Source organism: Lineus longissimus, chromosome 6 (genome assembly GCF_910592395.1).
Source record: "Lineus longissimus chromosome 6, tnLinLong1.2, whole genome shotgun sequence".
In the NCBI taxonomy this organism is placed as follows: domain Eukaryota; kingdom Metazoa; phylum Nemertea; class Pilidiophora; order Heteronemertea; family Lineidae; genus Lineus; species Lineus longissimus.
In genome coordinates, this window is record NC_088313.1 from 18,247,735 (window position 1) to 18,262,988 (window position 15,254).

Below are 15,254 nucleotides of genomic sequence, written 5' to 3' on the forward strand. Positions count from 1 at the left end.
AACTTTTATTTCTAAGAGTGTGGTCTGAAAATTTGGTTCAGGTTACAGGGTATTACATGTACTAAGACGAATATTCTTTGTTATTTATTCGGTAATCAACAATGCTACCAGTTTCTAACCACTATGGTATTTGAGCTTGGCTTTATAAAGAGGTATTTAATGGAACCTGAATCTTTGACACCATGGTATTTGAGCTTGGCTTTATAAAGAGGTATTGGATGGAACATAAATCTTTGACACTACTTGCAGACCCGAAAAAATAATTTTTGAGTTGGTGTACATGTGGGCTGGCTGTTTGCATGAAAGATGATACTGAAGAATTTCTCTTTTTTTTTAAATATTTGACATAGTGCCAGTTTCTACTCTTTTCATATGATATGTCTGTCCTTATCGTATGACATTTCTGCTGGCACAATGCACACATTGTACATTGCCACAGCAAGAAGAAGACCTGTCTACTTTACCATCTTTATCATAAAAGGTAATTACCATATTCTAACTTCACACGCCACACCTATTGAACGCATCCCGTCTTTGCAATTCCTAGACCTGTCTGGCTTGAGAAGAGGGCGGTAGAAAAAATGGTCATTGTTCACAAATAAATATAATTTCTCGTCCGTATCCGACATACTGGATGTATTATTTTTATTTTTTATTTTTTATTTATTATTAATTATTATTATGCGTAGGAAATGGTTTTACGAATAGTCATTTATGGTTTGAAGTGAAATATTCATTTTATCACAGGGTACTTTCCTTTAGAAGTTCATTTTATGGATGTCAAGCAAAAGGGAAAAAAATCCGTAAGAAAACAAGATCATTTAATGCTTTATTTCTAATTCTGAGAAGACTTTGATAATTTTGATTTTTTTTTCGAAAAGATCTTTTGTCAAAAATTTAAAAATTAGACATAACATTTTCAAAAATTCTTCTCAAAAAATATTTCAACAAAATAATTTATCGATATCAGACCATTTTATGAAATAACATTGAAAAAAAACCCTTGCCATCAAATAATGCCATATGATACTGAAAATCATTTTGTGACGTGATTGACCTACATACTACAAGTATAAATTAATGAGACCACTCAAATACTTGATACGAGTGAGGAATGATAAAGTGATACCAGATATACACGAGCATGAACACAAGAATGGTATTCGCAACTCGGTTCTGAAACTTCTTCGATCGACTGAAAGGCCAGTGAGCACAATTCTCATGCATACGCAATACCACAATTCCTTCTGCTCCGGTTCCCCGCCAGTCTCCGCGGCAGTGGAAATAATGCTTGACTTTATTCTGTTGGTATTACTATAAGATGTCATTCCTTGCAGGAGAATTCTCATAAACAACCATTGGCCCTCTCCTCTCTTTCCGCCAAGGCCGTTCTAAAATGGAAAAAATAAGCCCAAAGAAACACGATCCTTTTTTCTCCCCAGGTACGCTACCAGGTAACAGCAATGTACAATGTACGCATTGTCTTACTAGACCTCTCATTTATGAAGACATAGCGATTTTTTACGCAAATCATTGATACAATTTTTGTACTATCTATGCATCTGTGTAAATTGCACTTATACGTCTCCAGAGCGAAAGAGTTGAAATCAACCGAGAAAGATATCATGTACGTAAAAATGTAAACAGAATGATTTTGCCGCGTTACGGAGTCTCCGTACGTCAAAACTGGCGTGACGTGGGAATATGGAATCAGACATTTTCATATCGAATATCTGCTCCTCAGAGTTAATAGGCCAGCTAGTACTCTGACTAGACGAAGGAAGTCGTAAATTTCTCATTTGTCCGTGGACAGCAGGTGAGCCTGCAACCGGATGATAAAACTGGTATAATGAGACAATGTCAAATTAGAAGGACTTCGTCGTCGTTAACCCACTTTTCATTCATAGGTCGAGGAGCAGTTGGGTGCACGGGAAAGAAAAGATTCTGTGGATTCCTCACATCTTGTGCAAAAGGCAGTTACTCAGTGAAATTTATTTCTATATTCGTTTTCATAGCAGAAATTGAGCAACTTCCACGTGTCAATACAGAATTCTGATCAGACCGCCCAAGGATTTTATTTTTGCTTCCAAATCCTAGGGTCCTCTTAATTCTACATCTGAAGTGTAAACACCCAGGTCCCAGTGGCAATTTAGTTACAAGCAATAGCGTAAGACATATTTTGCGTGGAGTTTAGGTAAGCTATCTTTAAAAGCCCTGGTACCTTTAATAAAAAAATAATAATCTTTTTCTCCCTTTCAAGTAATATTGTCTAAAACCTGTATTTTTTTTATAGCAGAAAAGTTATTTGATGAAAGTTTCAGTCAAATCCGCTGATCTCCACCTTATCATTTTTTGCATGGTCTATCTGTGGACGGACATTTAAATGGATAACCGATATCCCCGTATACACATGTAGCACTGAACACAACCCGAAACACTACAATATCCCCGTAGAGAATTAAAAGGCGCCTAAAACGGTATTTAGTTTTCATTATTGCTTTTCTCCTTAAGACAGGTGCAGAATGTATTTCCATGTACTAGATTGTCTTTTTTATCCACTCCCTTTGGGCTCAGCACTTCTGTTCGAAGAAACAGGTAATATGGAAAACAGGTGTCAACACTCCATTTGGTATAGAGAAGAACCTCTCTGTGTAAGGAAACCCTCGAGACTGATACGTGCTGTCACAAGAGAGCTGTCATGATTGGAGAGAAAATATATTCTGTGATATCAAAGTGAAGGAAGATTTCGCAGAAGTTTAAATCCAATGTGATCGTCTTTAATAGAGATTGGATACATTTTCTAACATGCTCCAAACGACAACAGACAATGGAGAAATTGATACAAAGGTGATACAAGAACATTCTTCATGATCGCCTCTTTGACGACGTGTAATCCCCCTTTTTACGGGTTCAGTAACAACTTCATGCTTGAGTAGATAAATATAAAGTTTCGAAATGAGAAATGGTAAGCAGGATATTGGAGGAAATGAAATATTACCCCACCCACTCTCCTTTAATCTCTCACCCTCCCTCTTCTATCCCAGTCTGGTGGAGTAATTGCCGCCCTTTCATTAAAGAGTGGACGGCCAGCAAAGGAGGTGAGTCCTTGCTTGAACCAAGTTATAAAGAGAGGACTAATCGTCTCCACTGTGTATCCTACTTATTGCAATAAATATTTCCAGGAACGTTTTTATCAAACAACGATTTAAATGCGCATAAGTAATGGTCTGTCTGGCTAAGATCACAGCAGGTCTTTGATCTATACTTCTAAGAAATTTCGATTCATAAGAGGTATGATTACATAAAGACGAAGAAAGTTTTCAATTGTATTCAGAATAATAATTGAGTTTATACCTCATCCAAAAACAATATTGTCTTAATAGAGCCACATGATGGGTGTGCATGCGGAGCCTGCGAAATACTGGCGACCCACCCATCATTTTAGGACAGCTGGTTTTGACCCTGTATCTACGGATTGTCTTCCAGAAGTGAGTTTAGCAATACATTTACCGTCAATATCTAATATCATAATCGCAAGCGGCAGCAACAAACAATAACTCGTTTGCGGGCCACGTTTTCAAGTGTCCCTGTTGATATATTAACACTTTTAACAGACCTAGGTCAGACAGCTTGGAAATATAGATTGAAAATATTCTCGTCATCTGCTAATATAGTCAGACATGTTATAAATGATTGAAGCAAGAGCGTAAGACATCTTCGACATTACGGACCACAGAACCGTATATTAATAATTAGCTGCACACAATGACAAGAAATCTACGTAGCCTAACAATATATCAGATGAAAGTGGCATTATTTCATATATCTCGAGACAAATTGCCGCAATATCTGGCTATTTAGCTGATTTGCCTATAGGAGATGTTCTTTGAGCTCTAGAACACACTGGCACTTGTCTATGATCTTGTTAATGAAGGTCACTGATGATTGGTAGTTTGAGGGGCAATTTAAGTTAGGTAGAGGTAAAGTTTCGGTAACCATAACCAAACTCCATCCAAAGGAAATAATGCGTAAACTTTGGCCTTCACACAAACAAGCACCGGAGATGCGAGCATTAACCCCGGCTCTGATTTTTCTCAGAATGACACTGGCCGAACTCGTGGTACCCTGTTATTGGAATTACCCTAATGACACACCTTTTTTAGGGTCGTACGTAGTCGTTAGAGATATTACGTAATGTTGCAGTTTTGAACAAGCGGCCCAGCATTTTAATTACTGACATAACATTGGCACTATATTGATCATCAACACTGACAGATCCACTCAGTCTATAGACAAGGCGGATCAAGAGCACTGAATTTGAAGACACATGATAAATTGACGAGCGGAATCCAGTTAGGCAAAGCCTGGACCGGAACATCCCATTGTCGCAGAGTCTGGAAAATAAATTGATTACTCAAGAAGCGGCACTTCTAGAATAACGCTGTAGACATAGATGTTAGTCTAATTGGTCTGGTATGGTTTGATTCTGCGAAGAGACAATTGAATATTTGTCAAGGACTTTTTCAGCTTTCTATTGACCTGTGCTGTTTGAAATATGCGTCTCGAATCTTCTTCAGATAAACTCTTATCTGTGAACACTGCACTAGATGTATGCTCCGGATATTTCAATTGATCTTGGATTGATGGATGTTCCTAACGTGGCAATGAATTAAGTAGCACTTACTCGACTACCATATGATTACCTTACACAGAACAGGCATGTTGTCTACAACTTTCTATCGACTTGCGTCTGTCTGATTTTTTGTATTATTTGTTCAGCAGACGGAATCTTATCATTAACTGATATTGAACATCGCAACTCAACTTATAATTCAATTTCAGTGGATATCGTTAAATGTTTTAATGAATTTCTCCAAAGCTTCAATTATGCGGGTTTTTAAAACAATTTTGCTATTGAGGATATGAGCTGTTTTTGAGTAAGATAGCACAAAATCAACAGTGTGCATTATTCGCTTAACAAACATGACAAAAAATAGTTCCTGTATCCTTTCTCACCATTACTTCGAATCCGTATGCAAGGGATTACTTTTAAAATGGCCAGATGGGACCCCAGAATTGTCGTAACAGTTTGGACCACGCAGATCATAATCATTGATTTGAATTGATTTATATTCCAATCAGCGTGATTAACCAGTCATCTCATCGATCAGTTGTTTCGGGAATTTAATTAATTGATATGATCATAGAGAACGTCTCATCCCTCGCAATACCATTTTGTCTTGTTGATCTTTTCGACAGCAGAAACCGTGATCGGAAAACCAATAAACTCAGTAATAAGTTATAACAATAAGTTTTGAGATGAAAAATTCTACTTGGAGTTTTCATCTTGATCAACCACAGAGCGACCTCTATCAATCGTGTATAGTGGTGCAGTGGACACATTACCGCCTGTCACCACCGATGTCCCAGGTTCGATTCCTGGTCTGATCAAGTATGCGTATGGAGACAGAGCAGCGCTCTACTACAGTTCTGGTTTCTTCCAGGTGCCAAGTTTCCTTCTATAATACAAATCACCCAAATGTTGTCGAAGGAGCAAAAAATGAACGAAAGAGCTTCTGACCGGTCTAAAAGATGATTTTTTAAGGAACACCTGCAAAAAGACCTTGGACAGTATCGTTTTTCAGTATCTTTGCCACATTCTTTTTACCACACAGGAAAATCATTTGCGATATTTCTTGAGTTGGAACATCATTATCCGAGAAATCCCCGTCAGTAAGGCTTATACTTATGTTCCTACATTGTAGCCAGTCATTCAATAACTTTCATCATAATTATCCACGCCGCAACTGATCCAAACAAAACACAGAATGTCACCGGCTTATCCAGCATGATCAGTATCGGTTGCCTTGATAAAGAACCAAGAGGTAATATGCAGGCAAACAAATATGAGCGGTCTTGGATGACAGCCACCGTTACTAATGCCGATGTGATCTTCATGTCACAAACACATGTTCTATCAGATATTCTAAAAATGGCTCTTTGATTCTTACAATATGTTTTATGTCTTGTTGAACACCTTTCTCGTCCTGACGGCAAAATGGGAAATAGAGCTGCGGCATATGATCTAATTGAATCTCGTGAAATGTCCTGCTGCCATTGCAGTAATTCAAGCTGTGATGATATTGTGCTATTTGTAAAAAAAGAAACTTCTGATGCAACATATGTTTTACCAGTACCCAAAACCTCAGTTTGCTTGATATTGATATAATATGTCAAATGTAGTTTGCAATATCAGTCTTTAACAAGGATTGCCATATCATTTCATTATGGAATATAAGTACTTGTATGATTTATTGCAGGCAGGTCCTTTATCAAAGTGGGAACCACACAAACAATTCTCAACGAATTCAACATCATGGCGACCTGAAGCTTGTGTGAAATAAAAACGTCGCTCCATTTCACACAATGTTCATATCACCATAGCCTGGCTATTAGACCGAAGTTTTTGTAGCATTATGAATCCCGGTTTGGTGAGAGGTATTTAATGATATCTAGTTCTCTGAACCTCTCTAACCCACAACCCCAAGGGTTTGGCTAAATCACATAAAATATGGGCGTACCCTATTAATAGCTTAGCAATTAATCTCACAAGATGAACGTCAATACAATCCCCGCAGGCCATGCTCTGTTTCCATGTTCTTTTCAGAAAGGCAGACTGTACGTAATCGCACGCAACTATGGGTGTGTCATTAGTATTGATACCAATATTAACAGAGCTATAACAAGGTTAGCCAGCTTTCATCACTAAGTGGCTGTGAGGTTTCGGTGGTGTAAAAGGTAAAAGATAGTGGGTGATAAGAATAAAGACTAGTAAATGTATTTGACGTAGAACTGCATCTCAAAATGATATTCTAACGACTATCGAAGGAGAGTTTGTGAAAATTGGGTATTGGGTATTGAATGACTTAACAGGAAGTGCCTGCATGGGAGAACATGTGAGACAACAGGTTCGGTAATTTCAGATCACTCCAAGCAACTTCGAGTGACAAACAACTTCCTTCTGAAAATATGCCTCACAAATTCCCTCTTGGCTGGAGTGGCAGGTGAAACGCTTCATTGGGAACCAGGTGCAGAAGGTACTATTCACCTCTCTTTCCATGCTTCTTAATATCGAGAATGTGTGAAAAACAGACAGACTTCAGACACTTTGAGTTGGAAGACGACACTGTTGCATCCCTTTTACAACTTTGTTACAAGCTATTAGCTCTTCAACCATCAGTGTTTGCTTCCCGACTAGTTAATTCTAGGCGTCTCAACGCAGAACTGACGGCCGACAATATTGCCTTCCATCACTGGATCAATTACCGACGTCTGGTCAGCGATTTTTTTCGTTTTCAATTTCCTCGTTATTTGCTGGAACTATGACAAGCAACGGAAATAAGTCAAAATGGTGACGGAAGTATTTATGACAGTGACAGTTAGCTGAAGGACATTGACATCATTCGATTATAAAGGATCTTTAGTTTCTGGGCGAGGTTTCGCGAAGCTGTTAAAATCTTGGTGGTCGAGATGGGGTCTGTTTGTTCTTCATGAAGACTCTTAGTGTGGATGATGTATAACAACTCCAACTACGAGCCTGTTGAAACTCATGTAACAAGCCACGTAAACAGGCATTCATTTTTATTTCATTTCATCGTTATACGTACTCAAAATTACACGCAAGTTACCATGAAAGGTAACATAGTGTTACAATTCTCTTAGCCAAAAGAGTCAGGTCTCAGCCTCATCATTCACATTGACCCCGTCCCAGGAGATCGTCACAGACCATTTGACGACAAATGGTGTGATTCATGACGAGCTATACCACGTCTATATCAATGCTGTTGGCAGGTTACAAATGTTCAAAGTATTGCTGACTTGGTAGGGTATTCTGCATGCTCAATATCACTGATTCGCCCCCAAATATCTCTCTCTCCATGATATTGTCTGTCAATTCAATACGGTTTCCGCAAGGATTAACAAGGCCAATAAAAATTCATCACGTACATGTAGTATAAGAATGACTAGAATTTGCAAGTCCAGCCGGGGTCTGAACTAGCTTTTCATAAAGATATTGCTAATGTCCCCCTTGTGGTTTCTAATCAAAGCTATATTATTTTCACACAAGCTCACTTTAATTGATATGAGTCAATGAATATATGCATTATTTTCCTCTTTCAGGTTGCCAAGCAGAAGACAATCAACTCCCGCGCTTATTATGAATACGTGCCAATTAGAACACACCATCTGCCAAATGCATCACGACTTTCGTTATGTGAAGACAACCGTCCGTCTAGTAAGGAAAAGGCAATCGCAATGCTGAAGCATTCGCTAACGAACCCAATCCGATCGCCGGATGAGGAGACGTACTGATAAGCTCTTCGTAAATTTCCGTTCGTTAAAAACACAGGAATAGCGGATTTACACAAGATTGGTTGGATTTCCTTCATTCTGGAAAAAGTAATCAAGTGTGCACTTTTGTTTAGAACAGTACTTGTTGGTGAAGACACAAACCTCTCCTGAGGCTATACGTCTTTGTCTCAGACCACATACTTACATGAAAGAACTGACTAGTATAATGTTGAACCTCGCAAAACGGTACAAGTAAGGAGGTGTACCGATTGTTAAGCAGCATCACTCACTCTACTAGCCTGAAGGCTCGGTAAAACCGAGCCCTAGTATCTAACAAACGACTTTCAGATGCTCATCACTGGTGTCTTGAAAACATGCGTTCTCTTGACTGCAATGTAATGAAAGCAACTGCTCTATTTGATCCTGCATGCCAGGGTCCCAACAAAAGGGTCAAAATACATTAGATGTCATAGTAAATTCTTTGAACTTTCTGGAGAAAGGGATGGCATAACAAACTGAAGTAATTCGGAAAGAAAACGGGGCGACGGAATAACCTTTAAAAGGAGGTGTATATTTTCTCATATGTGTTTTGATACGTCATCTTAGTCGAAATATACCGAAGGGTTGAAATTGCATTGTGTCATTTCCAACGTGTGGAGAGAATATCAGAGAGATATGGGATAAATTGATAAATGTATTGACTGATGTGACATTTTCAGGAATTACTGTGGATTTTATATGAATGTGCGGATAATACATTCAGCTGTTTCACATCTCAGTTAATTAATGCCAGACAATGCCCGATCGTGATCAGTCCGTCAACTGGTGGAAAACAAATTTAGAATAGGGATTGAATTTGAATTTGGAATTTGAATTGTCGTTGGCCTATCTAACTAAAAGCATGTGGTGAATTATTTGGATGTGAAACCAGGAGTTTCACACTGTTTAACTTGCCGATATCATCGTCTGTGGATTTAACAAACGAGAAGTCCTTTTTTTTACAGTTTGCGCGTAAAACATTTAAGAAAAAGAAAGAGGAATTATCTTGAAAGGCTGTCGATTGTCATATCGTTGGTGTTAAGTGCGCTCGTTCTAAAGCAGCTGTGACGTCATCAAGAGAGGATGGTCAACCATGTCGGATGGGTATGCAATTTGGAACGGTTCTTATAACGAATCGATCGAAGTGTTTCTAAACCAGTCGCTAGGGGGCGCAGACGACTTTACGTCTCATACTCTCATTAGGAATATCATAGTGGGATTTCTCCTTATCTGTATCGCAATCGCGTCGTTCTTTGGAAATCTTCTTGTTGTCTGTGCGATATGTTCGAATCGACGGCTGCGGACTGTGACTAATTACTTCGTCATCTCGCTGGCAATGGCGGATCTTCTCGTGTCAGTTCTCGTCATGCCCTTCCATATTGTTGTCGAGTTGACTCAGCGTTGGTGGTTTGGTTTCGTCATCTGCGATATCTGGATTTCTTTAGATGTGATGTTTTGTACGGCGTCCATTTTGAATCTGTGCTGTATCAGCGTGGATAGATATTTTGCAATAACAAGACCACTGATTTACGCGACTAGACGGAGTAAAAAGTTGGCACTCATAATGATTACTGTCGTCTGGATAGTTTCGATCGCCGTAACGTGTCCTCCGATATTTGGTTGGCAGGAAGAGGGCAGGTGGGACGACGAATCTGCCTGTGCACTCACAAAAGACCCCGGATATATCATATACTCATCATTAGGCTCATTTTATGTTCCAATGATTATCATGCTCTTTGTCTATGCTAAGATATTCCAAGTCACGCGAGAGCGCGAGATCAGACTCAAACCGTACAGACGCAGCGTTCTGATGGCGTCCCGTGCGTATGACACTAACATGGAGGATATGAGCCTAAGCGAGACAAAGTGTAGTTCCGGAGATAATGAGGTGTCGGGAAATTCATCCAGTGAAAAAGAGGACAGTCATCCAACGGTAGTCCAACAAGCTAGTCTTAAGTCTAATCTAAGTTCAAGTGAACAAGGTGGGTTAAACGAAATTGAAGAAACTGGTTTAGAGCTCCCAGAACATGCTGCTTTGAACCAACAGAGAAGCATCGACTCCAATCTCAGTCTAAGCCAACCGGGCAATCTAAACCAGCAGAGTAGTCTCAAGTCATGCCTAAGTTCGAGTCGAGATACCAGCCTCAAATCTTGCCTTTATTCAAAAGCGCCTGCCACTGCCAATCTTCCAGGGAGTAATAATGTCCATGTCAGTGTACATTCACCCCCGATGAGAAGACACCAAGGCTACACGGTGGAGTTCACCTTGAACAGCAACCACACTACAAGCAAATCACAGAGTAGCTTAACATTTCCCAGTCGAAACAATTATCAAAGTTGCTTAAAAGCGCGGCAGCAAGGTTCGCTCCGCATCAATTATGGAAATACTGCAAACAAAACTGACAAGTCTAAAATGGACTCGAAAAAACTTCGCGCTGTGATCGCCAAGGAGAGAAAGGCTGCAAAAACTCTCGCGATTGTGGTTGGTGCTTTTATTTTCTGTTGGTTGCCATTTTTTATGGTTTACGTCATCGAACCTTTCTGCCAAACATGCTACTTCCCCGTTCTTGTACTCACCGGTGTCACGTGGTTAGGTTATTTGAATTCAACTGTCAACCCATTCATTTACGCCTTTGGCAATCGCGACTTCCGGCGGGCATATTGGAAATTGACTTGCGGGAAAATACAAAAATGGCGGAATAAATCCAAAAACAGAGACTTTAATATCAGAAGATGATGCAGCCAACCCCAGTCTGTCCTCATTTGGGTATATCTTGTCTAATAGCTGCATGCAGTATAGTACGCTAAAGACTGGGCTTGCCAGACCAGCTGTGCTCATCGATTTAGTTGCATTCGAGATTTCGCATGTTCTCAGTACCGTTAATTGTATTTTTTTTAAAGACAAATCACAACAACTAATAGGCGCAAACAGTTTAAGGTCTACCTTTCGGTTGAGATCTTCAACGACTTATTCTACAGTAAAGGACCAGCTAATTTATAATCTTAATGGAGATCCATGAACAGCTGGCAACGTACGTGGCAAACGAAGGGCAACATGGTACGTTTTAGAATCCTGTGTGGTATCAGACTGACTGTATAGCTAAAAAAGTTGCCTGAATCACGGACAAAATACGATACAATATTACGATGGCCAATCTCTGCTGGTCAGTGGATCAATGAACCAGCAGACGGAGGCCACTATGTTCCTGTCATATGCACCTGATATCGTTGGGAGTTGGGAAAAAGGCATCAATTAGAACCCCAGTGGGGATTTCAGTCAGACACTCATAACGTAGTGCCCCTTTGAAGTAGCTATTTCTTTTCGTGTCAACCTCTTGCTATTATCAGGTTTGCAAAATAGGCGTTATGTGTAATGTGTGTACAGTCCAACATTGGCCGGGGTAGACATAGACGTTTAGAATATCCTTGGATAGAACGTCCGAGGAACAAGGTCTAATCTTTACACTCAATAGAACAAATACCATAATCTGTTAAAATGCAATATTGCAGGACACTTTTCCAGGGCAAATTTCTACTTCTACACCGGCATTCTTTTTTATAGTAAGTTTAGATGGTGCGTGTTTTGACCGTTTTCTTGTGCAGAAGCGTCCTAGACCAACACGGTGAATCTAAGAAATGGATGGTGGAGCGTTAAGAATAGATTTGAAATTTACTCACACGGATAAGGTTAATGATCAACGTGATGAGAATTGAGCAGAAGCTGTTGGCTTCAGGACAGATTTTGTGGAATGTTTCACGTTGCTTATAAAAGATAGATTTGGTAAAACTATAACTGATTTTGAAGGATAATTTGCTGATACGCTCTGACTGCTATTGAACGCTAGTGGTGTAGTTACAATGTAATTTTAAATGTTTGGACGCAATATATAGACTATCTGGTCCAGACCTTGAATGTTTGTGATTCTTGGAATATTGTTACGATGAGGCTGTACATTCTCAAGACTGCGCGCTAGAAGCGCGTCCCTATATTCATACAATAAATACAAGGTGGAGTACATCGGTTTCGTCATGCCGGTATCTTTGAAAAAATATTTACCTTCTGAATTTCCTTCTCGCTGGAAAGTCATAGATGACGATTTTACAGATGAATAAATGATAAGTTAAAACACAATACCATTCCATCAGAGACTATCTCCTCAACTGAGTGGTTTTGTAATACATTGCGTACATGGAGCACTGTATTGTCTGGTAACGTACCTGGCGATGTGAAAAAATAAGGTTGCATGACGTAACCGACGTATACCACCTGTCTTAACAGTAAGTAAAAAACGGACTTCTTTTTTATTCTTTGTCTGGTGTTGTACCGGTGGAACGTTTTCTTTGTTCTCCATATCTCAGTGTTTCCATCGAACAGACAGAGAGACGACTAAGTATTGTATAAACTCCTCTACGGTGAGCCAAAAAGCTGCAAAAACACCATGCTCAAACTGATAGCATGACGTTATTATTGTGACTGATCGTTTGTTATCTGCCCGCTGTGTGTAATTAGTTGTAATGAATCTATCAAACGAAGAAACGTGGAAATTGTTAATAGGCGTTTTGGCCAATTGTTCTAATTGCCTAGATTGCGTGCATCTCATCCCAAGGTATTTGAAATCGAGAAGGAATGACAGAGATTTATAATCAAATATGAATTGTTTAGTCGACAGGAACTAGATAAATTGATACCACTGGCCTCGGTGCAGTTGAACACGTTATCCCTTGTTGAATTAGGCTTCGTTCCCTGACGAGTAAATTGAGCAGAGTATTGGCGATAATACTAATGGGCACGAAGAGTCACGTAAAAAATCTGCAATTCACCTTACTCGATCGCAACTGACAGCACGGAAAGATATTTGAACCAGTAACCCGACACTAAACATTCGTGAGCGTCATTGGAAATGATTTGCATCAAAATATGGTTCCATGGATTATATCACGATACGTGTAGATCACCTTAGTGACAACAACGCCACCACATGACCTAAAGCAGTTCGGCCACCTCCCTCACACGGAGACAACCAAAACACCAGCAGTCAAAGAAGAAAGCAATTTGCAAATGTGTTCTTCGTTTGATCATAGTCTTTGTATTGTCTTGTAGACGGATTACCATGGTTGAAAGAATGTAATAACCGGCGGCAAATCGCGAGAGAAATAATTATTCGACTTGGTCTCCTAAGATAGAATACAGTGGTCAGCCAAGGAGGAAATTAGGTGGACATACTTCATCAAAGCGTTTCTAGCTGTTTGTCAGCTGAACAATTTCATGATTGGGGGCGATTGGATATCAAGCAAAGGTGGCAAATGACACACCTTGTGTTACTTTATTAGTCGGGTGGATAGATCTGCTATGACTTTATTGGACTGGGAGCTTCAAGCGAAAGTTCCTCTCAAACCGGTATCATTCTGATATGAAGACTCCGGGTCTGATAGCATGAGGGGGACAATTAGGGGACTAAACTTCACTCCGCTGGTTTGTAGCTTGGGTTTGACATGTAGGATGATATCTCGTTACGATGAGGGTGGTTTGAGAGGTTATTTCTGTTTCACTATTATACATCAACATACAGAAGTACGATGATCGACAATGTAATAGCCAGATAACCACTGAAAACGGACGAACGGTCATTGTTACTGCATCCGCTCTTGTCCTTTTCCCGAAGCATCAAATTATTCTTCTGACAATGATAAGTGTGACTGCGCTTGTCCAAGCCAGCGATTGTTGCCAGTTCGGAATGATAAGAGAAATACACTTGGCTTGCGGCATCCTGCCGGACAAAGATATTTTTCTTTCTACGGCATTCGGCTGGCATTTGGGACCGCGAGAGCCAGGAGATAAGACACTTAAAGATTCATCACCTGTTGCAATCAGACAGAGGATTCGCTTTTTAATGCGTTTTCTATTGGACGCAAATCACGCTCCTCGGACTAGGTCTTTTGGGGTTTGAGCTTTTCATGTATGTTTTTGTGCTGGGCTGGGAAAGGCTACTAACAATGCACTTGTGCTGATTAGATGGAATACCACTTATCGTGCAAGTGGCCTCTAGTTCCTGAAAATTGATGGCTGTAGGTTGCACATCGCCCTTTCCTGAACGTACCTTCCTTCAATACTACGAAGAGAAAAAAGGTGTAGGGAATTTAGAAAGGATTGCAGCAGTTCAATCAGTAGGCTTCTCTGGCTACCAGAAGAAAGACATATTTGTCCCATCTGCATCTAGTGTTATATTTCAAACGATGGTGGCAGTTAGTGTTCAGGCGAGTGTCCATCTCAGTGTCTCCCGTGTGGTTACTTCTAAGGCAATGTGAACACATTATTTATCATCTGGGCTAACGGAAAGAGGCTATAGCCTATTACTGGCGTGGACCCCCTATCACAAATTCTCTCTTCCCCGTCTTAACGGATTGAATTATTCAGTTGACCCATCATGCTGACCCATCATGCGTATTATCCGGCTTTAGAAAATCTTTATGCTGTAAAGTGGGCACGTAAATTTGTTTTTATTGCCGTACAGATTCATGGTCTGTGTGAGATTGCTTAAAAACATTAACCGATAAGTGGTGGTCTATCATAGTACCGGTATCTCATATCAATCACTCTGTATGTTGGACAAACCAGATTTCAACTCAACGAACTCGTCGAATTCGTATAACTTCGAAATTCTGCTCTTAGTTGGTTTTAGAAATTGACAACCAATTTCTTCGACATGAGAAACCCGAAATGCTTCCCAGCGATTGAGGAGACGTTCTTTTGGCCTAACATCCATGGATAGAATTCTTCCCATGGGATGAACCGACAACCCTGACAAACGACAGTAGGCTCCTTGATGAGGCTACTGTCTTTCTATGTAGACCGGCCATGGTGT

At 39.9% G+C, this 15,254-nt stretch overlaps 1 protein-coding gene across 1 annotated transcript; it reads left to right on the forward strand.

Annotated features, from left to right (window-relative positions):
- Nucleotides 1-8,190: 8,190 nt before the first annotated feature.
- LOC135489602 (5-hydroxytryptamine receptor 1B-like) lies at nt 8,191-12,644 on the forward strand. Its single transcript, XM_064775029.1, has one exon. The coding sequence runs from the start codon at nt 9,485-9,487 to the stop codon at nt 11,126-11,128; it is 1,644 nt and encodes a 547-aa protein (XP_064631099.1). The 5' UTR covers nt 8,191-9,484; the 3' UTR covers nt 11,129-12,644.
- The last annotated feature ends 2,610 nt before the right edge of the window (nt 12,645-15,254 follow it).

Excerpts from the sequence above, each read along its gene's own strand:
- LOC135489602 (XM_064775029.1), top strand. The coding sequence starts at position 9,485 with ATGTCGGATGGGTATGCAATTTGGAACGGTTCTTATAACGAATCGATC.